General features: G+C 47.8%; 1 protein-coding gene across 1 annotated transcript in view; it reads left to right on the top strand.

Moving 5' to 3' along the window:
* Positions 1-9551: 9551 nt before the first annotated feature.
* Pkd2l1 (polycystin 2 like 1, transient receptor potential cation channel) overlaps positions 9552-19680 on the top strand; it is a 36345-nt gene continuing 26216 nt past the window's right edge. Inside the window, exons 1-4 of the mRNA XM_028888840.2 lie at positions 9552-9620; positions 11656-11699; positions 12390-12685; positions 13215-13328. Of these exons, the coding sequence (XP_028744673.2) occupies positions 9552-9620; positions 11656-11699; positions 12390-12685; positions 13215-13328 (523 nt within the window). The remainder of the gene's footprint in view (positions 9621-11655; positions 11700-12389; positions 12686-13214; positions 13329-19680) is intronic.

Here is a 19680-nt window from a genome sequence, read left to right as displayed (position 1 = left end):
TGTGTGCTCTCCTGAGAATTTCCCAGCTGGGAGCTTTCTACTTCTCCCCCCCACCCCCAGCCTCCTTACACCTGCACCAAGGCAACCACCTGCCTGTGGACTGAATGTTGACTGAGACTTCCCTGTGCCCAGCAGAAAGTCAATGCTCTTCTCCATGTAGGGCAGCTAAGCCAAGCTCACTGTCACCCCTGGGAGCTCACAGGTTCCTATTGTCTCTTTGCTATTGTGTTTTTTTATTTGTTTGATACAGGGTCTCATGTATCCCAGGCTAGATTTGAACTCTCTATGTAGCTGAGGCTGGTCTTAAACTCCCAATGCTCCCATTTCCACCTCCTAAGTGCTGATATTACAGGCGTGTGGCACCACACCCAGCTTGAGCACACAAATTTCTAAAACAAAGGGGACACATCCCCAAAGCAAACTATACATGCCAGCATGTGATGGCAGAGAACACAACCACAGTGTATCAAATGGGGAAGCGGGAGAGGGCCTTCTCAGAATCAGGCAGAACAAGGGAATGGGCTTGAGGTAGTGTGATGGAGCAGCATTTTAAAATGCCTTCTTGTATGCACTGTGCTAGGAGGTCTGAGAATCTGCTCATGGTTATCTACCCATTAGCTGTTTTTCAAGGATCAGAAAAGTTCCTGGCATTGGGGATGCCATGGTGAGAAGGTACCAGAACTTAACATCTACTAAATGTATGCAAGGACTTTGCATATTTTACCCGGTACACGGTTCTTTCCAACTAGAGAGCAGAATTGCTAACCAGAAACTTTGAAGTTTATTCATTAGGTCTCACTCCTCTTGGTCCCACCACTGCTCCTGTTCCATGGACCCACTCCAGGCTGCAGACACCCTGGAAACTGTGGCCCTGACCTCTAGGGAAGTCCCCCCGGCTAACTTCAGGTGTCTTTGACTCCCCTCTCCGACTCTGTTCGCCTTCGTATCTCTTCCTGCTCAAGAGAAGGAAAGGAAAACACCAAAGCCACCCGCTTTACCCTTGGCCTCCAGAACACAGGCGATCGTCACCCTGGTGCATTTCATTGCTTAGCTGCCAGGGGCTGGGAAATTCCCTTTCAAAGTTCAGGCGTGTTTGACTCTGGATTTGCAATATCATCTGGTCCAGATGTGGTCTTGCGGGTTGGTGCTCTATGTGCTCTGTTAAAACAGCAGAGGGTCGGCTGCATTTATCCCCCCTTTAGCTGAGGTCCTGCACTGGGAGAGGAGCTGAACCCAAAGCCATACTCGGCGGGACCTTCAAGGCCGCCCCAGAGTTTCCACCTCAAGAGCACTCACAGAGCTCCTAGTGAGCTTGTGACCTTGACTGTGGTCACCCTAGGACAAGCCAGGCACCCAGCATTCTTGTCCCTCATCACTTTGTTTACAATTTTTTTCTACAAACAAATGCCAGCATCCACTTACTGATATCGGTAGCTACCAGATCCTCTGGGCCACCTGGAAAAGCTGTGGCTGCCCTGTCATCCACTTGGCCTTGCTTAGGTGTCCTGGTTAGAGTCACTGTTGCTGTGATGAAACACCATGACCAAAGCAACTTGGATGGAAAGGGTTCATTTGACATACACTTCCACATCCCAGTCCATCCCTGAAGGAAGCCAAGCCAAGAACTCAAGCAGGGTAGGAACCTGGAGGCAGGAGCTGATGCAGAGGTCATGGAGGGTACTGCTTCCTGGTTTTCTCTTTCGGGCTTGCGTGGCCTGCTTTCTTAGAGAACTTAGTACCACCAGTTAAGAGATGGCTCAACCAACAATAGACTGGGCCCTCCCCCATCAATCACCAATTTAAAAAATGCTCTACAGGTTTGCCTGCAGCCAGATCTTATGGAGGCCTTTTCTCAATTGAGGAGCCTCTCTCTCAAATGACTCTAGCTGGTGTCAAGTTGACATAAAACTAGTCAGCACACCAGGGCAGTGTGTGACCTTGCTAACTCTGGTACCATGGTAGAGTGACCTGTGAAGCTGGGTGTCCAGAAAGGATATAGGACCTGATGTTGGCTAATCAGGCTCCTGCCAGGGCACGCTGGTGCGTGGGGCTGGGTGGAGGGGCTGAAGCTGACAGATATTCACAGTTCAAGACTGTAGCAAGGAGTCAAAGACAGGTGGGAAGAGCCAGGGCTGACGTGGTGAGTTGTCTGGGTATTCAGAAGAACAGCAGGAGTCTCACTCAGGGAAGCTGCTGGGACTTCTGCCCTGGTTACTGGGGACGGACTGACAGAAGGCAACGAGGTGTGAATTGTCCTCTCAGAGGTGGACAGACAGGGCACGTGGTAGACATTTCCAAAAACTGAGGCTGCCGCTTCTCTAAAGCATGGAGGCCGCAAGTGGAAGATAGCTATCACAGACCTTCAACTACAGGGAGAGCCACTAAGATCCTTTACCTGGGGCCACATCCGCCTTGATAGATCTTAGCCCAGAAGCACAGAGTCCCAAGCCCAATCCTGGGGGATGTAGGACTCTGCTGATGGTCTATTTCTTTTTAAAGATTCATTTATTATTTTTATTGTATGTGTGTGGGTGTTTCACCTGCATGCATATCTATACACCATGTGCATGCCTAGTGCCCTCAGAGGCCAAGAGAGGACAGTGGGATTGGAGTTACAGATGGTTGTGAGCCACCATGTGGGTGTTGTGAATCAAGCCTTGGTCCTCCTAAAGGGCAGCCTGTGCTCTTAACCACTGAAGCTGGTGTTATATGGAGTGGGGGACTCCAAGGTTATCCCATGCATGCATGGAAATATGCTCGCATGCTGGGCAGATGCAGCAGTAGACTGGTGGGTCACCCACACTATGCAGGCATGGTGGCAGGGTGGCAGCAGATAGTCATTCACAACCCAGACGCTGTATCCACGCAGAAATGGTTTATTATAATAGAGAGACAAAGAGAAGATAAGAAAGAGAGAAAGAAGAGAGAGAAAGAGAGAGGTAGAGAGAGGGGGGTCGAAGGGTGCACACCTCATGGGAAGAAAAGCAGAAGAGAGAGAGGAAGGGGAGGGCCCTTCCCCAAAATGAGGCTTTTACATCAGGATGCAGGGCAGTGCCAAGGGGCAGGTCAGAATATTAACATTCCTCCATTTTGATGGTTATAAAAAGGTGAGTTATGGAAGCAAGGGGGGAAACAAGGATGTGGAATTCCTGGGACTGCTTCAAGCTGACAAGGGGTGAAGTGTGGAGAGGGAACCGGGAGTCACGCATGGTGGCAGATCTCAGGAATGTTCCTCGAGGGAGCTGAGGAGGCAGGCTGTAGCAGTGGTGTTCCAGGAACTTGGGGGAAATGGCACACCAAATCAGGAGTATAGAAGCCATGGCATCTGCTGTTTCTCTGGAGGTCAGGTGGGAAATGAATCTACAAAATATGCTTGAAAAATAGATGGAGTCAGAAATGGGCTCTGGAGATTGTTAGTTTTCATCAGACCTGATTTCTTGATGCAGTAGCAGAACTTTCCCCAGGAACCTGTAAGTATCTGTGAGACAGCTGGAATAGATTTTTATCATAGCATGGGGGTTAAAAATCCATTTAAGGACTCTTAAGTACTCTTTGCAGTCAATGTTTTATCAGTTTATCAAAAGCTGTATTTATCAATACTAAAACTTTGAAGCTCTGGAGTTATATCTGAAACAAGACTATCCTCTACCATGAAGTCTGTGAATGAGGCATACCTGTCTGTAATTGGAGAGCATATATATATGTATATACATATACATTTATATATATATATGATCTTGGGACTGGGGCTGTTAAACTGATACCCTAGTCATCAAACATCACCAAATCTGAGAAGGATGAATTTAAGAAGAAGTGAGACAGCTTTCCAGCTACCTAGGCAGCAATCCCAAGTCTCTCTGTGGTTGTTGAAAGTCAGCTCTTGTTCAGCTGATAAGCCCAGAGGATCTGACAGATTTATTTTTCTGTGAAGTAGAAATTTGGGGATACTGACCCATCTTGACTTTGCAGTATGGACTGTACTCTGACAAGACAAGGTAAGATGGTCTTTCAGAATTCCTGCTTCTGAAGATGGTCTGTCAGATACTCTAGGCCTGTAGCCAATTTGAATGCACCAACAATGCTGAGAAACATTAGGTGACTGTCCAGGCTGCCAGCTGTCTTGGTCTACTCTTGCAAGATTCCTGAAAGTTGCTTGCATCCATCTACCATTTCTCAGGTACCATTATGTTCCTTCTCAGGTCTTTGATGTGGTTGAAGACTAGATAGTTGCAATTTCCTCAGTTATAATAAAAGATAAGTTAGATATAAAACCTTAAACTCACAAATATAAGATAGATAGGACATCTTCTTTAATATTGTAACTATAATTCTTGCTCGGTAATTGTTTTGTTATATGTAATTTTACCATGTTAAAGTTAAAACCTTCCTTTTTTAAAAAAAGAAGAAAAGGGGAAGTGCTGTGGATATCATTCTATATAAACAAAACACTGATGGCCAGTGACCAGACAGGAAGTATAGGTGGGACAAGGAGAGAGGAGAATTGGGGAAACAGGAAGAAGGAGGGAGAGACACTGCAGCCACCTCCAGGATAAGCAGCATGTAAAGACGCCGGTAAGCCACCAGCCATGTGGCAAGGTATAGATTAATAGAAATGGGTTAATTTAAGATATAAGAACAGTTAGCAAGAGGCCTGCCACGGCCATACAGTTTGTAAGTGATATAAGCGTCTGAGTGATTATTTTATACGTGGATTGTGGGACTGCGGGGCTTGGGGAACCTGGAGAGAAGCCCTCCAGCAACAATCAGTCCTCCGTTGCCCCACTTATTCACAGTCTGGGCAGGATCTCAGCTTTTTGCTGCGTGGCGAGCCTTGCCATGAGCTTCTGGGAGGAAGTTCTTCTGTGGCCATCCATCTTTTTGGAGGTGATACAGGATGCTTCCAGGAACTGACATGTCTCTCTATCATAAAAAGACTTTTATATTAAATGCCATATTCTCAAACATCTCTACTGATGTTTGAGGACTGAGGGAAGAAAATCTGTTAAATGTATAAATTAAATTAACTTTGAGAGCATATATAAATTAAATCTGAATATATAGGTTTCCCAGTTAGTTGCAGTTCATGAGGTTAGCAAGGACAGAGAGGCTTATATTCTTAAGCCTGAATAGACCTTGAGTAAGAAGAGACATTTTTCAAGCTGTTGGCAGTGATATCTGAATCCACCACCATTTTAATGCCCTGTAGCTATAGTTCTGATCCCTGCATACAGCTAGACCACAATCCTGATTGACTTATATAGAAATATTATTTCCCAAGATCATACAATACCTCCCTAGTTCTACATAAAGGAGGCCAATTGCAATATTGTACATCTTGCAATATTGGGTTCAGTTTCTTGGTACATCAATGGATACCCTTCCAGCCTGTCCTGGGAACAGGGAGCATAGGATGATACATTCTCCTCCAGAGCTGCTTCAAGCTGAAATGGGGTGCAGGTGGTCAGGACTCTGACTAGTTAAAAGTAAGGAGGGAACCCAGGCATGTGATCATCTGACTTAGTCATAGAGAAAGGAAATAATTACATTTGGCTGAACTTATCTTACATCAGCCTTCAGCAGGTCCATGTCTCACAGGTTGAAGTCAGTAGCCAAGGCCTGGATATGTCAGTCAGCCAGAATGAAGCTGAAACAGACACAGACTAGAGTCATGAGTGTAAGACAAAGTACTAAACGGTCTTATTAATAAAAAAACAAACAAACAAACAAACAAACAAACAAACAAAAACCCAGAGCCAGATATTGGGGTAAAAAGATGAGAGCTCAGAAAAGCAGAAAGAAGCAAGCCGCATTTTTACCACTTGGAGATCCTCGGCCAAAAAGACCTACTTCTTGTATCCCCATGCCTATATGCCTTTCTTTTCTGTACCTCACTTCCTCTCTCCACACAGCTATATCACTTCCTCTTCCTGCCCAGCTCTGTTACTTCCTGTCTGTCTGTACAGACCTCTTGACCTTCATGGTTAGTGCTGGCATTAAATGTATATACCACCACCCCTAGCTCTGTTTCCAGTGTGGCCTTGAACTCACAGAGATCCAGATGGATCTCTGCCTTCCAAGTGATAGAATTAAAGGTGTGGGCTACCTGCCTGACTTCTTTGTTTAATATAGTGGTTGGCTTTTTTCTCTGATCCTCAGATAAATTTTATTAGGGTGCACAATATTTGGGACACAATAAATCACCACACAAGAGCTAAAATTTTATGAATTTATTTTGAACATTCTGGCCCATGATCTTAGTGATTGGGAAAGGGAGACCAGGAAGGAAAGAAATACCATACTCAAGAATAGACAGGTGAGGAAAAAAAATAAAAAAATTTAGAAAAATTAGTATTATCAGTCAGTACTGAAATCCAAATTGTAGAAAAGCAGGTAATGAGTAAGCAAGGAAAATTTTAAATTCTGAGTTTGTGACCCAAACTGTATCAGAACTGTATTAAAGTTAAGATCTGAAATTTTAAAATCTTAATGTAATGATACCGCCTGCTTGTGGTTCTGCTGATGCCCCAGAGGGTGCATAGGTCTCCAGGCCCCAGCCTCATGAGCAGCCGCAGAGGAATGGATGCTAGGCCTTGACTGGACCTCCACCCCTCCCAGATGGGGTCAGGTTCCCTGCCCATGCTGGAGCCATGGACAGGGAGTGACTTTTTGCTGCCCTTAGTAAAGATGGTGAGGCAATATTGTAGCTGGAGTTTTTTCTCTCTGGGTCCCACCAAGCTCCAGAAGTCCGACAGCCCACTTGCCATGTGGCTCGTGGCTTACTGGCATCTTCACATGCTGCTTGTCATGGCTGTGGCTGGCAGTGTCTCCCTCCACCTTCCTGTTCTCTCAATTCTCCTCTCTGTTAGTCCCGCCTATACTTCCTGCCTGGCCACTGGCCAATCTGTTTTATTTATTGACTAATCAGAGCAACATACAGACCATCCCACAGCACAATATGACCTAACTGTTTGAACCTTATTTAAGATGGTGGCTTGACCACATGATTGCCCTTATTTAAGATGGTGCCACCTGACCACGTGATCACCCCTATGAAATATGGCTCCTGACCGTGTGTTCATGTGGGTTTTATTTTTTCCAAAATAAACTGAGCAGATAAGGAAGAGATAAATTGAAGCACTTAAAAGTCAGTCAGAAAAAAATATAGATGGCCATATCAATCATACATTTCCTTTCACACATAGGAAATAGACATTGTGAAAGAAAGAGAAGTTTTTCTGGGAAACTTCTACAGTTAATGTATTGGACCTCGGAGGCGGTGCTGTGGAGGGGATCAGGAAACAGAATAACAGTGCATCCCAGGTGGGCGAGAGGGATCCCCTCAGGCTGCATAGTGTGAGCAGCTGCAGAAGAATGAACCCAAGCCATGGGTAGCGGTGGTGGTGGGGGCAGGGGGAGGCATAGGCACATTTCACACAGTGAGGTGGGGGGGGTAGGCATTGGGGTGGGGGGAGGGCATAGGCACATTTCACACAGTGAGGTGGGGGCGGGGGCATAGGCACATTTCACACAGTGAGGTGGGGGCAAGACACACAGTGAGGTGGGGGGAGGGCATAGGCACATTTCACACAGTGAGGTGGGGGAGGGAAGGAGGGGGGGGGGGGGGGGGGGGGGGGGGGGGGGGGGGGGGGGGGGGGGGGGGGGGGGGGGGGGGGGGGGGGGGGGGGGGGGGGGGGGGCATAGGCACATTTCACACAGTGAGGTGGGGGCTAAGGGAAGGCACATTTCACACAGTGAGGTATAAGGCCCAGCAGATTGACCTCCAGCATCCCAGAAGGTCAGCAAGGGCCAATGAACGGCTCAAGATAGCCAATGGACCGTCGGCCATGGAATTGAGTGGGCAAAGGCTGTTTCCATATGCCATCGCATAGGGACAGGGGCCGGAGGGCTCAAAGCCTGAAAGACACCTGGTGCCAGTACCATGATCGAAAGATGAGCAAATCCTCAGTTGTGGGAAAATGTCCAAAGGGAGGCTTATCAAAGTGAGGGGGGTGGGGTGGGGGTGGGGCTTACAGATTATGCCGGTGTTGGATGAAGGGAGTGTTGAGGTTCCGGGCTCCTGCGTGTCTCAGACTGCCGGTGGGCAGGAGAAATGCGCCCGGAGGACCTCTGCTGACTCACTAGCACCAATGTTACGATATACCCCGCGCATGGGGTCCCCGAGGGTATCCAATGTGTGCAGGGAAACATGCTCACATACTGAGCAGACGCAGCAGCAGGCTGGCGGGTGCCCCACACCATGCGGGCATGGGGGGGGCAGACAGTCATTCACAACACAGTCCCTGTATCTGCATGGAAATATATTATATTATTATAATAGAGAGACAAAGAGAAGATAGGAAAGAGAGAAGAGAGGGGGGGTCGAGGGGTGCACACCTCATGGGAGGAAAAGCAGGAGAGGGGAAGGGGAGGGGCCTTTCCCCAAAATGAGGCTTTTATGTCAGGATGCCACGTCAGGGCACCACGGGGTGGGTCAGACCGCTAACATTGGTTTTCAAGGGGCGGGTCAGAATATTAACACCCAGGACCCCTGATGATCGTTTTGATTCCTTGAAGTTTCTACCAACCATTTTTTAGGTTACACCACAGGCATTCACACTTTCCTTCCCTCTGTCTCCCTCACTCAGAAACAGACCTGAGCATCAGGACTGATACACCCCACTCTACCCTCAGTGAACTTAGCCCCACCTCCTGCATTCTCACAGGGGTATCCTGACTAAAAGCTTTGCACACCAGTCTGCTCCTCTGAGGAAGGAGCGCCTCATAGATGTCTAGGAAGCTTCTGGAATGACCAGTCCCCGGGGATTAAGACTTATTGCTGGATCCAGACAAGAGCCGTCAGATCCTCCATAGGAAAAGAGGAGAAACAGCAAGGAGCAGAGAAGAGGCAAGATCCCGAGAACTGTGAGTAGAAGCCTTCCACACCGGCCTGGCTGCGTCTTTCAGGAGAATCTCCATCTGTGCTGAGGCAGAACACCCCCCCTCCTGCTGCCACCTGGTGGCCACAGCAGAAAAAGCACTTTTGTAGCTCCTTTCAGAGGAAGGACAGAATTTATTTTGTCACTTCCCTGAACCCCTATTCCAGAAAAGGTTCTCGTTGTGATTCCCCAGGTATCTTTATCTGACAACAAAAACTTACCCCATGTGAGAGTTAACTAAGATAATGTGCTGTAATGTGCTTGGCCTCTGAGTGGTAGACACATGGTAGCCATGCTTTCTGTCTCTGAGTGGTAGACACATGGTAGCCATGCTTTCTGTCTCTGAGTGGTAGACACATGGTAGCCATGCTTTCTTTTTCTGAGTGGTAGACACATGGTAGCCATGCTTTCTGTCTCTGAGTGGTAGACACATGGTAGCCATGCTTTCTGTCTCTGCCAATGTCACCCACCTAGACAGCTGACTGCAATGCCGTCCCCCTCCAGCTTCCCTTCATGACTTGCCCACCTCCTGGTCCACTCACCCTGCTTCCTCTGAGCCAGTGAGCTGCGGTCCCTCCCCATGTGGCTCTCCTCACACTCAGCACACATTTCACCATGTCCCTCTCCAGCGTGTCCGAGTCTGGTGAACCTGCAACTCTGAAGAAGTTTTTCAGGGTGGCCATGGTGAGAAACGGGAACGTGCTGGTGGCAAACACGGATGGCCATCCTCCCACTCCACACTAGGATAGCACCAGACCAAATTCTCCTGCCTGTGGAGAAGTGGGACCAACTCACTAAGCAGATCAATGGGCTTCCTGACCAGTGTGCTTTTGGTTCTGATGGTCCACACGGCCAGTCATTAGTCCACTCGGGAGTTCTCTCATTTAACAACTTTCAAGTCCCTCCAGCCCATGGGCCTCACCCCAGGCTTCTGGTGCTAACTGCTGAATGACACTGTGTGGACACAGCCAGTTCTCCACGTCACTCAGACAATGGCCCAAAGTGCCCGCCTTACCATGAACTGCAAGAGTGGATTGACTGCACAGGAATGGATGGTATGGGAAGACACGACGTCCGGCCTGTGCTTTACGAACACAGGTTATAAAGTCTCTATTTGGTGCTTTAGGCCTGAAACAGCCCTCCAGGTCAAGGGATGCTATTGTCCTCAGCACTCTGCAGACAGTAAACTAGCCTCAACAGCTTCTTGTTCAGAGACACCACTGGTGAGTTAGAGAGCCAGCGTTATATCCAGGAGTTTGTTCACATTCAAGAGTCTGAGGTCAAGAGGGAGCCTGAGCCTGAAGCTTCCCCAAGCCACACTGTTGGCCCTTAACAGGGTGAGTTAAGAGCTCATGAGGCTTGAGAACTTGGAGAAGTATCAGACAAAAACATTATGAAGTTTCTGTTTGATTTGTGACTTCTTGAGTAAGTCCGAACAGCAGAGGAATGAGGATGCCTTCTGAGATTTTCCAACCCATGCTGCCTAGCCTGCCCTGTAGGGCGGTGTGGTCTGATACGCACACACACACACACACACACACACACACACACACACACACACACACACAAGGAGTCAGCACAGAGCAGGAAAAAACAATCAATGGGTGTCAGGTGGGTGACTGTGAATAAAGCATCAGTCATGGTCTGGAGCTCTCAGAATGGGGAGACTTGTCACATGAGGAACGTCCTCAAGTCCATTCAGACCTCTGCTGATCACAGGCCTCCTCCAGATTTCAGAATTGCCCAAGGGAGTGGGAAACCATCTCATGCTCCTCTCTCTGCCTCTCAGGGACCACACTGTTGCCATCCTGTTCCTGACCCTGTCCCAGGGTCCAGTTCTATAAGTCTGGAGTCCTTGTGCAGTTGTTCAAAAGGCTCTTGGCTGAGAGCCAGCAGCTTGCTCCCTCCTTACTCAGCTGATCCAACGCAAGATGCTCCTCCCTGGCTCAGCTCCTCACCCTTTTCTCCAAGGAAAGCGGGCGCCTCAGCCATCTCACTGGCTGGTAGAGTGGAGATATGGACACTTGTCCTTCTAAGGAGGGTCAGACCATCCCCAGATGCAGACAATGGAGGGAGTCACCCCTTTCCAGTGTCTGGGCCTTGGACAGGAAATTCATGATAGGTTCAGGGGTGTAGGAGCTACCTTTTCTACCCTGTCTTAGAACTTAGGAGACACAGTTTAATCAGGGGGGTGAGACTATACCAGGTCAAGACCTCCCTGGGAATACTTAGGACTGGAGAGCTCCAGGCTGCTGTGCTTTCTAAACTTGAAGGTGGGTTTCCAAAGCCAGCGAGCTAAAGTAGCCCTAGCAAATATTCATGAGTCCCCTGCAGCCATCTCTGATAAGCGTTTGTAGAATAACCATCAATACTACAGCACCAACACTGTTTTGGACCAAAGCTCTTGCTTATGGGTAAACCTGGGCAAGCGAGCAAAGGTTGGAGCTAGACATAATAAGCATGTGATCAGAGGTCTGTGCCAAGTCTCTATTCAGAAAGTCAAGAAAGAGGGAATGCAGACCAAGCTCAGCAGCTCTCAGCCTCATTTCATGCTCAAGTTTACAGTTCTCAACCTAATGCCATGTCATGTCCCAGGAAAAGGCGACCAGATCATCTGGTACAGAGATCTTCTACTAAAGGCTCCAAGCCACCTCCCCCTTGCCCTAGGCTCTGTGAAATGTCCTCTCTCCCAGACCACAGCCTGTTTACCTAAACTTAGGCCCACATGCTGAAGAAGTACATCTCTGTGAGCGTGGGTCCCCAGTAAGCCACGAAGCCAAACTTCAGGAAAGCAAACCCCACCTGGAACTCTGCAGTCCTGTCCCCTTTTGTCTCTTAAGATCTGGGGGCCTTCCCTTTGCCTTTGCCTCTCACTGAGATATAATGGTGCAGTTCTAGGGGCCAGCCCAGGGAGGCACAGTGAGGGGCCAAGAGATCACTGAGCGGGTGGGGAGGACCGCCTCTGGCCTTGGTCCTCTCCCTAATTCGTGGTAGTCCTTTCAGGAGATGTTTGTGTGTTTGTTTGTTCTTAGGGACTACCAACTCAGACCCACCCCAGAGTTCCGCAGGCCTCCCTTCCCCTGCCCCCACACTGCTCTTGGATCAACTCAGCAGTCGGAAGTCTGGGCATCCCATTTGGGGCTCCATCTGACCCCAGCACGCCCCTCTGTCTCCCTCCCCCTCCCTCCCCTTTCTCTGCCCTCTTTAAATCTCAATTCTAGTTCCCTAACAGCTCCTTTCTTTTGTGCCCTGGAGAGAGAGAGAGAGAGGAGAGAGAGAGAGAGAGAGAGAGAGAGGAGGAGAGACTCTGACAGGATTGATTACCATCCTGCCCCTGTCTTTCCTCCTCCCTCCCCTAGGTGAGCTCAGCTCCCTCACCCAGACAGGAGGCAGAGGAGAGGCTGAACTGAACAGCTGCTCCTAGACGCCATTCCCTGGGCCCTCCGCTGCCAGAGTCAGGCTGGGCCTTCGTCCCTGTGTTACCTGTGAGAGCGGGCACCTGTGCCTGATCCCCACCTCCTTCCCCGTGAACATTATGGAATATTTTAAGGGGCAGGAGCTGCAAACCCTGGGGAGCGGAGCCTGGGACAATCCTGCCTACAGCAGCCCCCCCTCCCCGAATGGTACCCTGAGGATCTGCACTGTCTCCAGTGGGGCACTCCCCCAGCCTCAAGCCAAGAAGCCTGAAGACAGACCCCAGAGAGCCCTGCTGTCCAGCTGCTGCGTCCACATCTGTCACAGCATTAGAGGTACTGGTCATGAGGAGAGGTTCTCCTGGGGTGTTAGAGTCAGAAGAGGGACCACCTCGAGGTTTGATGGGGGAACAAAAATGACCCAAAGAAGAAGAACTCTGTTTGTGTCAGAGTTGCTTGCCCCAGGACACAGAGACCAGGCTCCAGGTCTACCAGAAAGGTCGCTTAGCACAGTCATCACTTGGGGACCCAGAGGTTGTGGGGTATGTTGTACATGGAGGACTGAGGTGAGGAGGTCCTACCTGAAACAGATGCCTACCACGTTCACGGCTTCACTCCAATCCAGCATCCTCACCCTGTCTGGTCCAGCATCCTCACCCTGTCTGGTCCAGCATCCTCACCCTGTCTCCCACAGGGACTTTGAAAGAGGGCAAGCAGGGGTGTGGGTGGAGTAACCAGGTCTGAGGGGTCATAGGATGGGCAGGGAAGGACTGAGTGGAGATGGGGTGAGGTCTAGGGACAGGTAGGAATGGATAACTGGAAAGAGGTGCTGTCGGGGACTCTGAGCATCTTTCCATGCCTGTAGGACTCTGGGGAACAACCCTGACTGAGAATACAGCTGAGAACAGAGAACTCTACGTCAAGACCACCCTGAGGGAGCTTGTGGTGTACATCGTGTTCCTCGTGGATGTCTGTCTGTGTGAGTAGCACTGCCTGTGAGAAGCACATATGTGTGGCATATCTGTACACAAGTATGTAGGTAATGTTTGAACATCCACGTGAGGTGTGTAGATCCTGGGAATTTTGTGTGCACACCAATATACAACTCCTATGGCTTCTCACACTGAGTTCAGTGGAGGAAACCTAGATGGTAGACAGGTTGTTAATGGAAGGACATTTCTCCCAAATTCCTGGGTAACCCAATTTTTAAGTTCAAGTACCTAATACTGAGCCAACAGCCAACAGCAGCCATGGTGGGTTGACAGGAGGAAGTGTTTCGTGGGTTTCGTGGGGTTTGTGTGATTGGTGATTGTATAACATCTGATCCGTGTTTCTCTGGGGGCAGGAAAAAATGATTCAGGTCATAGAGGGTTCCTGAGAAGAGGGACGGGGTTCAGTGGTGTGGCCGTGCCCTGTCCCACACAGCAGCTGGGACAGCCTCTGTGGGACACTAGCTGGGAACCTTGGTGTCCAGGTTCAGAGAAGGGGGTAGAAAGACCATAAATGTAGACTGGAAAGATGGCATCGAGGAACACGCAAGAGAGCATGCTGGGGCGCACGGGCCTGTGGGGGAGGAAATCGCTTCTGCATTCATTCAAGAGTTGCACAGCAGGTGTTGTCTGCCTGGTGCAGCAGTGTCCCATGCAGCAGCGTTCCGTGCAGCAGCGTTCCGTGCAGCAGCGTTCCGTGCAGCAGCGTTCCGTGCAGCAGTGTTCTGCATGCTGACCAGTGCTGCAGCCTGCACTCCCCCAACTGCAGCAGCTCCCTAACCAGTTGGCGTCTGCCCTCTTGCCGGCTTTCTGCTTTCCAGGATGCACAAATCACAGGCAAGAGACTCGGAAGGTCTGATAATGCGGGTGTTGATGGGAACTGTCGTCTGTGACAGCTACCGATAGTTGTGCGTTCCTTCGGTGGTCGGGCAGTTCACTTGCTCGGGCCTACCTGGCGATGCTCGGAACATTTCCCTCCGACAGCAAGCCGTGCGATGTGAGGCGGAGGAGATGGGACAAGGGCTGTGGGCCCCATTCAAGCCCTTTGAGCACATGACTACCAGAGACTGGTCTGTTGATGTCTTTTCCGCTATCGCCATCTGTCAGGGCAGGAGGTTCCTCCCCTCCTTGTACCCATGACAGCTGCCAAAGCTCACAAAGAAAGCCTTTCTCTGCAAATAACTGTTATCAAGCTGCACAAGCTTTGAATAGGGTTAGCAGTTTTCGCTCTCCAGAGTCACAGTGAACCATGCTGACTCCTGGGTATGGGGCTGGAAAGGGTGGAAGCTTGAGCCCCGTCTGTCTGTTATCTGATGAGCTCACTGCTCTGATGTGGGCCAGTGGTCTGGGACTGGCTCAAGTTTGCATCCTGAACCAAGCTCACTTCCTGTTGGAAAATCCTAGAGACTAGAGCTCACTGTCTATTGGAGAATCCTAGAGGACGATTCAGATGGCGTGCAGGCCAAAGACACAGATGATTCAGTATCACTTCATCATGACCCCTTCCATAGGGTTCTGTTTGGTACCCCACCAGTCCCACCCTGGGGATACCCGCGAGGATTTCTTGTCTCACAGGAAGCCAGTTCTACCGTGGACAGCTCTGCTTTCTTCTATTTATGGAGCCCCCTTCTGTGTGCCAGATATTGGCATATACGTGACTTTCTGCTCCAGGAGTTAACCTCATTTCTAGATCTTTCTTCTTTTGCACTCTATACCTCTCTGCTCTCTCCAAAGTGGCAACCTCTAAGTGCGGGAATGAACGTGTAGTGTCATATTTGTTCTTAGGCAGCCTGTTCTCCAAGCTCAGGAATTTGCTTTTTCTCATGAAAGGATTCATTGCCACATAGTGACCAGGGGTGGCTTATGCAGAGACTGAAGTCTGGGCTCTGAATTTGCAGATTTAGGCTCATCTGGAGACCTTCAACTAGTTGCTCCACTTCTCTGAGCCTCAGTGTCCTTATCTCTATCCACCTGATCCAACAGGATTATGTGCCCATCATGTGACAACAGTTTCAGAGTGCTCACCATGTGTTGCCCCATCTCAACCCTGATCGGTTTGATGCCCTTTACTGGAAGAAATGTACCAAGGGGCATCTGATGTGCACAGTACCCTGTGGCATCATTACTTCTGTGGTAAGCAGGCATGTTACAATGTGGCAGCTCTCACAGAGCTGAGTTCTCTCCCTCCTGCGTGCAGCTACCAATGTGCCCCACTGGCTACTACCCAAACACAAGACAACCTTGAATTACGACTCTTATCCTCACAGAGGCCACCTGATATGGAACTTACACAAACAGCCCCCTGAAAACCTATTAGTTTTTTCTAAACTGAAGGGACCGTCTCTCCTGCCTCTCCCTTGGCCTACCCCTACCCTCATGGCTGCCTGTGGTGATGATACATTTCTCCTGCTTCTTTAGACCTGAAGCCTTGCTCTCCCACTTCAGACCCTGATGCTCTGAGTCTTCTGATGAAATTCATCTCAACTTCCTTTTTACATGCCCGCCTTTCTATACATTATAACAAGATTACATCTGGAGGTATCATGCAGGAAGAACATCACTCAATCTCTGGAAGTAATTTATCTTTGTATTCTCTAGTGGAATTACAATACTTTTACATGCCCTCCCCCCGCCTGGTTTTAAAAATAAATAAAAACAAAAATCTTTAAAGAAAGAAGTCAGTGTGGAAACATTATGTGATGCATGATTCCAGCTGCATAGTATTCTGGAGGAGATGAAGAGATGGCAATGGTTGCCCGAGATTGAAGGTAGAGAGAGATAAAGAAAGAGGGTTTTTTAAAGGTGGTCTCCATGCGTCAGTTACAGTGTCCGGACAACTGTCTAACCACTGTATCTTTCTGGTTAGGATTTTCATACAGGGATGGCTGTATTTGCATGGAAGCCAGAGGAGTATGGGAAACTGTGCCTTTTATTCACCACAGTGAACCTAAAACTGCTTTAGAAAACAAAAACAAAATCAGGCTGGGCGTGGTGGCATACACGTTTGATCCCAGTACTCGGGAGGATATCTGTGAATCTGAGTTAGGCCTATTCTATATACGGAGTTTAGGACAGCAGGAACTACATAGGGAGACCCTGTCTCAAAACAAACAAAAACAAAAGACAGAAGGAAAACCTACCTTTATTAGTGTTTTCAGTTCATTTGCTGTTGTTTGTTTGTAAAGACAGGCAGCCCAGGTTAGCCCAGAACACTCCATCCTTCCTTTCTCTGGAGTACTGGGAAGATAAGCCTGGGCATTCTGCTCAGATTTTTGTGTTGCTGTTTTACATTACTGAGTCATGAGCCCAGGACCTCATCCATGCCAGACAAATTCCCCATTGATGATTGATACCCCTGGTCCTTACTTTCTAAAATGTATTAGAAGGTAACTTCATTAGGACAGGAATATAGATTAGTACACACCTTTAATTCTAGCATTTGAGAGGCAGAGGAAGGCAGATCACTTGTGTTTGAGGCTAGCCTGGACTACATAGTGAGTAGTCCAACAAAAATAACCTTTACACTTAATTAGAAGACACTATAAACTTCTAAATAGCTAAAAAAGAAGAGGTTTAAACTTTTTTTTTTCGAGACAGGGTTTCTCTGTATAGTTTTGCACCTTTCCTGGAACTCACTTTGTAGATCAGGCTGGCCTCAAACTCACAGAGATCCTCCTGGCTCTGCCTCCCGAGTGCTGGGATTAAAGGCGTGGGCCACCACTGCCCGGCAGTTTAAACATTTTTAACAACAAAAAATGATGAGTATTAGAGGTAGTGGCTGTTTTGATTCATCTTAATTGGTCAGCATACACAGCATAGATACGTAATGAAACATTACCTTGCCCCATATATTCATGCAAGTATTATCTATCATTTTAAAAATAAAGAAGGGAATTGGAGAGATGACTCAGCATTAAGAACCTAGCAGCCATTGAAGAGGACCAGGTTTGTTTCCCGTTACCCACCTAGTAGCTCACAGTTCCATGTCTGTAACTCCAGTCCAGGGGATCTGATTTCCTTTTCAGGACTCCACAGACACAGCATGCATGCGCTGCATTTACATACTTGTCAGCAAAACACTTAAAATAAAAATGAAGAAATAATACATATGGAAATGCCTTTAAATATTGTATTTGGTTCCACCAGGTACAGTATCATTTGAGGATCCTTCTAGAGACTCCAGACCTTTAAATTAGCAATTTCTCCAGAAGGTCTCAGTTTACCACTACCACTGGTGAGATCAGAAATGGCAGGGCTTTACTGATCAGTTTCTGGAGCTACATACACTGTCAACAACTGCTTCCAAGGTTTCTGCAAAACTAGATCAACTTTTACTCCCATTTCACAAACAAGGAAAAGTTTCATTGTGTCAAAGAGCTTCCCCTGGGACAGGAAGTAAGAGGAAGCAGGAGGCCAGTGCAGCAGCCATTGGGCCTTCTCCAGGGATGAGATTTTGAACGAGTACAATGAATACTTCATGTAAATGTAACTTTATTGACACCAGTCCATATGCTAGCTCAGTGATTAGAAGTGATGTTTCTCATGACGAAGCGATTTCCCATTATCATCCAGTCAATCCCTGCCCAGGCAGAAGTAGAATCTTAAGAAGATGCTGCTATCTGCATTTCTTTCTTCTATTGCTACACTTAAACATGAGGCAAAGTCTCCAAAGAACATTTTTATTTATAACTCACTTCCACCTTGTCCAAAGGCATTAAAATTTTTTTGTACTACCAACATTTATTCGTACACACACACATTATACACGTTCATATATAATTATATCGGCAATACTCTTTCTGAATTTCTGAGCAGTTGATATGTTTTAATTTTACGATCACAGTTGCATCGCAGTTAATTTAAATTTTCTCGTATTACTTGAGTATTTATTGTGGGTAAGTATGTCCATACCTGTTGCCTTCTCTTGCTTTTGTTAAATTTGTTCCTTGGGCATTTCTGAGGAGATTAAGCCCAAAGTTGGGAATATTTCTTGGTGTTGTGTGCTGTTGGCCTTTGTTAAGCATTGCACGTGTTTATTACAGCGCTGTGGCTATAAGATCATACCAGTGTAAGACTCCATCAAAACTGGATGTTCTCATTCATAAGTTTTAGTATTAAGTAAGTATAAGATGATACAACCATCTGCCTTAATTTTCTTGCCCTTGATTCATAGTGGAGATAGACAGTTTTCTTATGTCTACTTTGTGATTCATACCCATTTTGTATAAATTGTCTAAGACAGACTTTGCTGGGAGGAAGAATTGTTAGATCCGTGGTAGGAATCACCTACTAGGGCCTTCATTTTAGAATGAACTGAAGTTGGACATTACCTGCATAGCAATTGGGCCTGGGGTGAGCTCCGGGATCTCACAGTTGCAGACAGCCAGCCGTGCCGACCCAATGTTCTCTCCCTTACATTTTGCTCTAGCAGCTTTGACTGTCTGGTGACTCATTTGGCTAACACAGAGCTATATCTTTAGTCAGGCGGCAGAGCGGAGCCATCGATCTCCTCATAATGTCATTATGCAGCCCTAGAAACCCCACAAAGAGCATTCACACCTATGACCTCACTTGACCATGACAGCAATTCTGAAAGGGATAGATATCATTATTTCCATGCCAAAAGATGAGGAAAATGTCATTCTTGTCATTATGAATAGTGCAGGAATGACCTGCTGTTCAGAAAGGCTCATATTAGTGGAGTCCATCCTGTCATAAGTATTGTCCAGCAGAGACATACAGGGCAGTGAATGATGGTCCTGCCCCTCCCCAGCCTCCCCGCCTCCCATCATGATATTTATGAAAGCTCTTCCAGCCCTTTGTCTTCTTGGAAGGATGGCCGTGGCCTTTTGTTGATGGAGGAAACACTGAAGGTCTTTGTTAGAAACAATGGCTGTTTGTTTTAGGAAACATGTTTGTTATCTCAAAGGTGCACCTGGGACTGTCCCTGTATGGGAGAGTCTCTGAGCCATGACCTAGGCTGGATCTGGTCACCGGGAGCTGGGGAGGAGTCTAGAGACCTCAGCCTTTCACGACTCCTTTCTACTCATCAATCACTGTGGGTTGATTGACCCTTGTCACTGCTGGCTGTTGAGAAGTGTGCCTGCCTCGCCTCACTCGACCTTAAAGAAAAATCTATCTACCTATCTATCTACCTACCTATCTATCTATCTATCTATCTATCTATCTATCTATCTATCTATCTATCTACCTACTTATCTATCTATCTATACTACCTACCTACCTACCTACCTATCTACCTACCTATCTATCTACCTACCTATCCATCCATCCATCCATCCATCCCATCCATCCATCCTTCCATCCATATATCTGTTTATG

Source organism: Peromyscus leucopus, chromosome 1 (assembly GCF_004664715.2).
Source record: "Peromyscus leucopus breed LL Stock chromosome 1, UCI_PerLeu_2.1, whole genome shotgun sequence".
Classification (NCBI taxonomy): domain Eukaryota; kingdom Metazoa; phylum Chordata; class Mammalia; order Rodentia; family Cricetidae; genus Peromyscus; species Peromyscus leucopus.
This window is presented reverse-complemented; position numbering and strand designations above follow the sequence as displayed.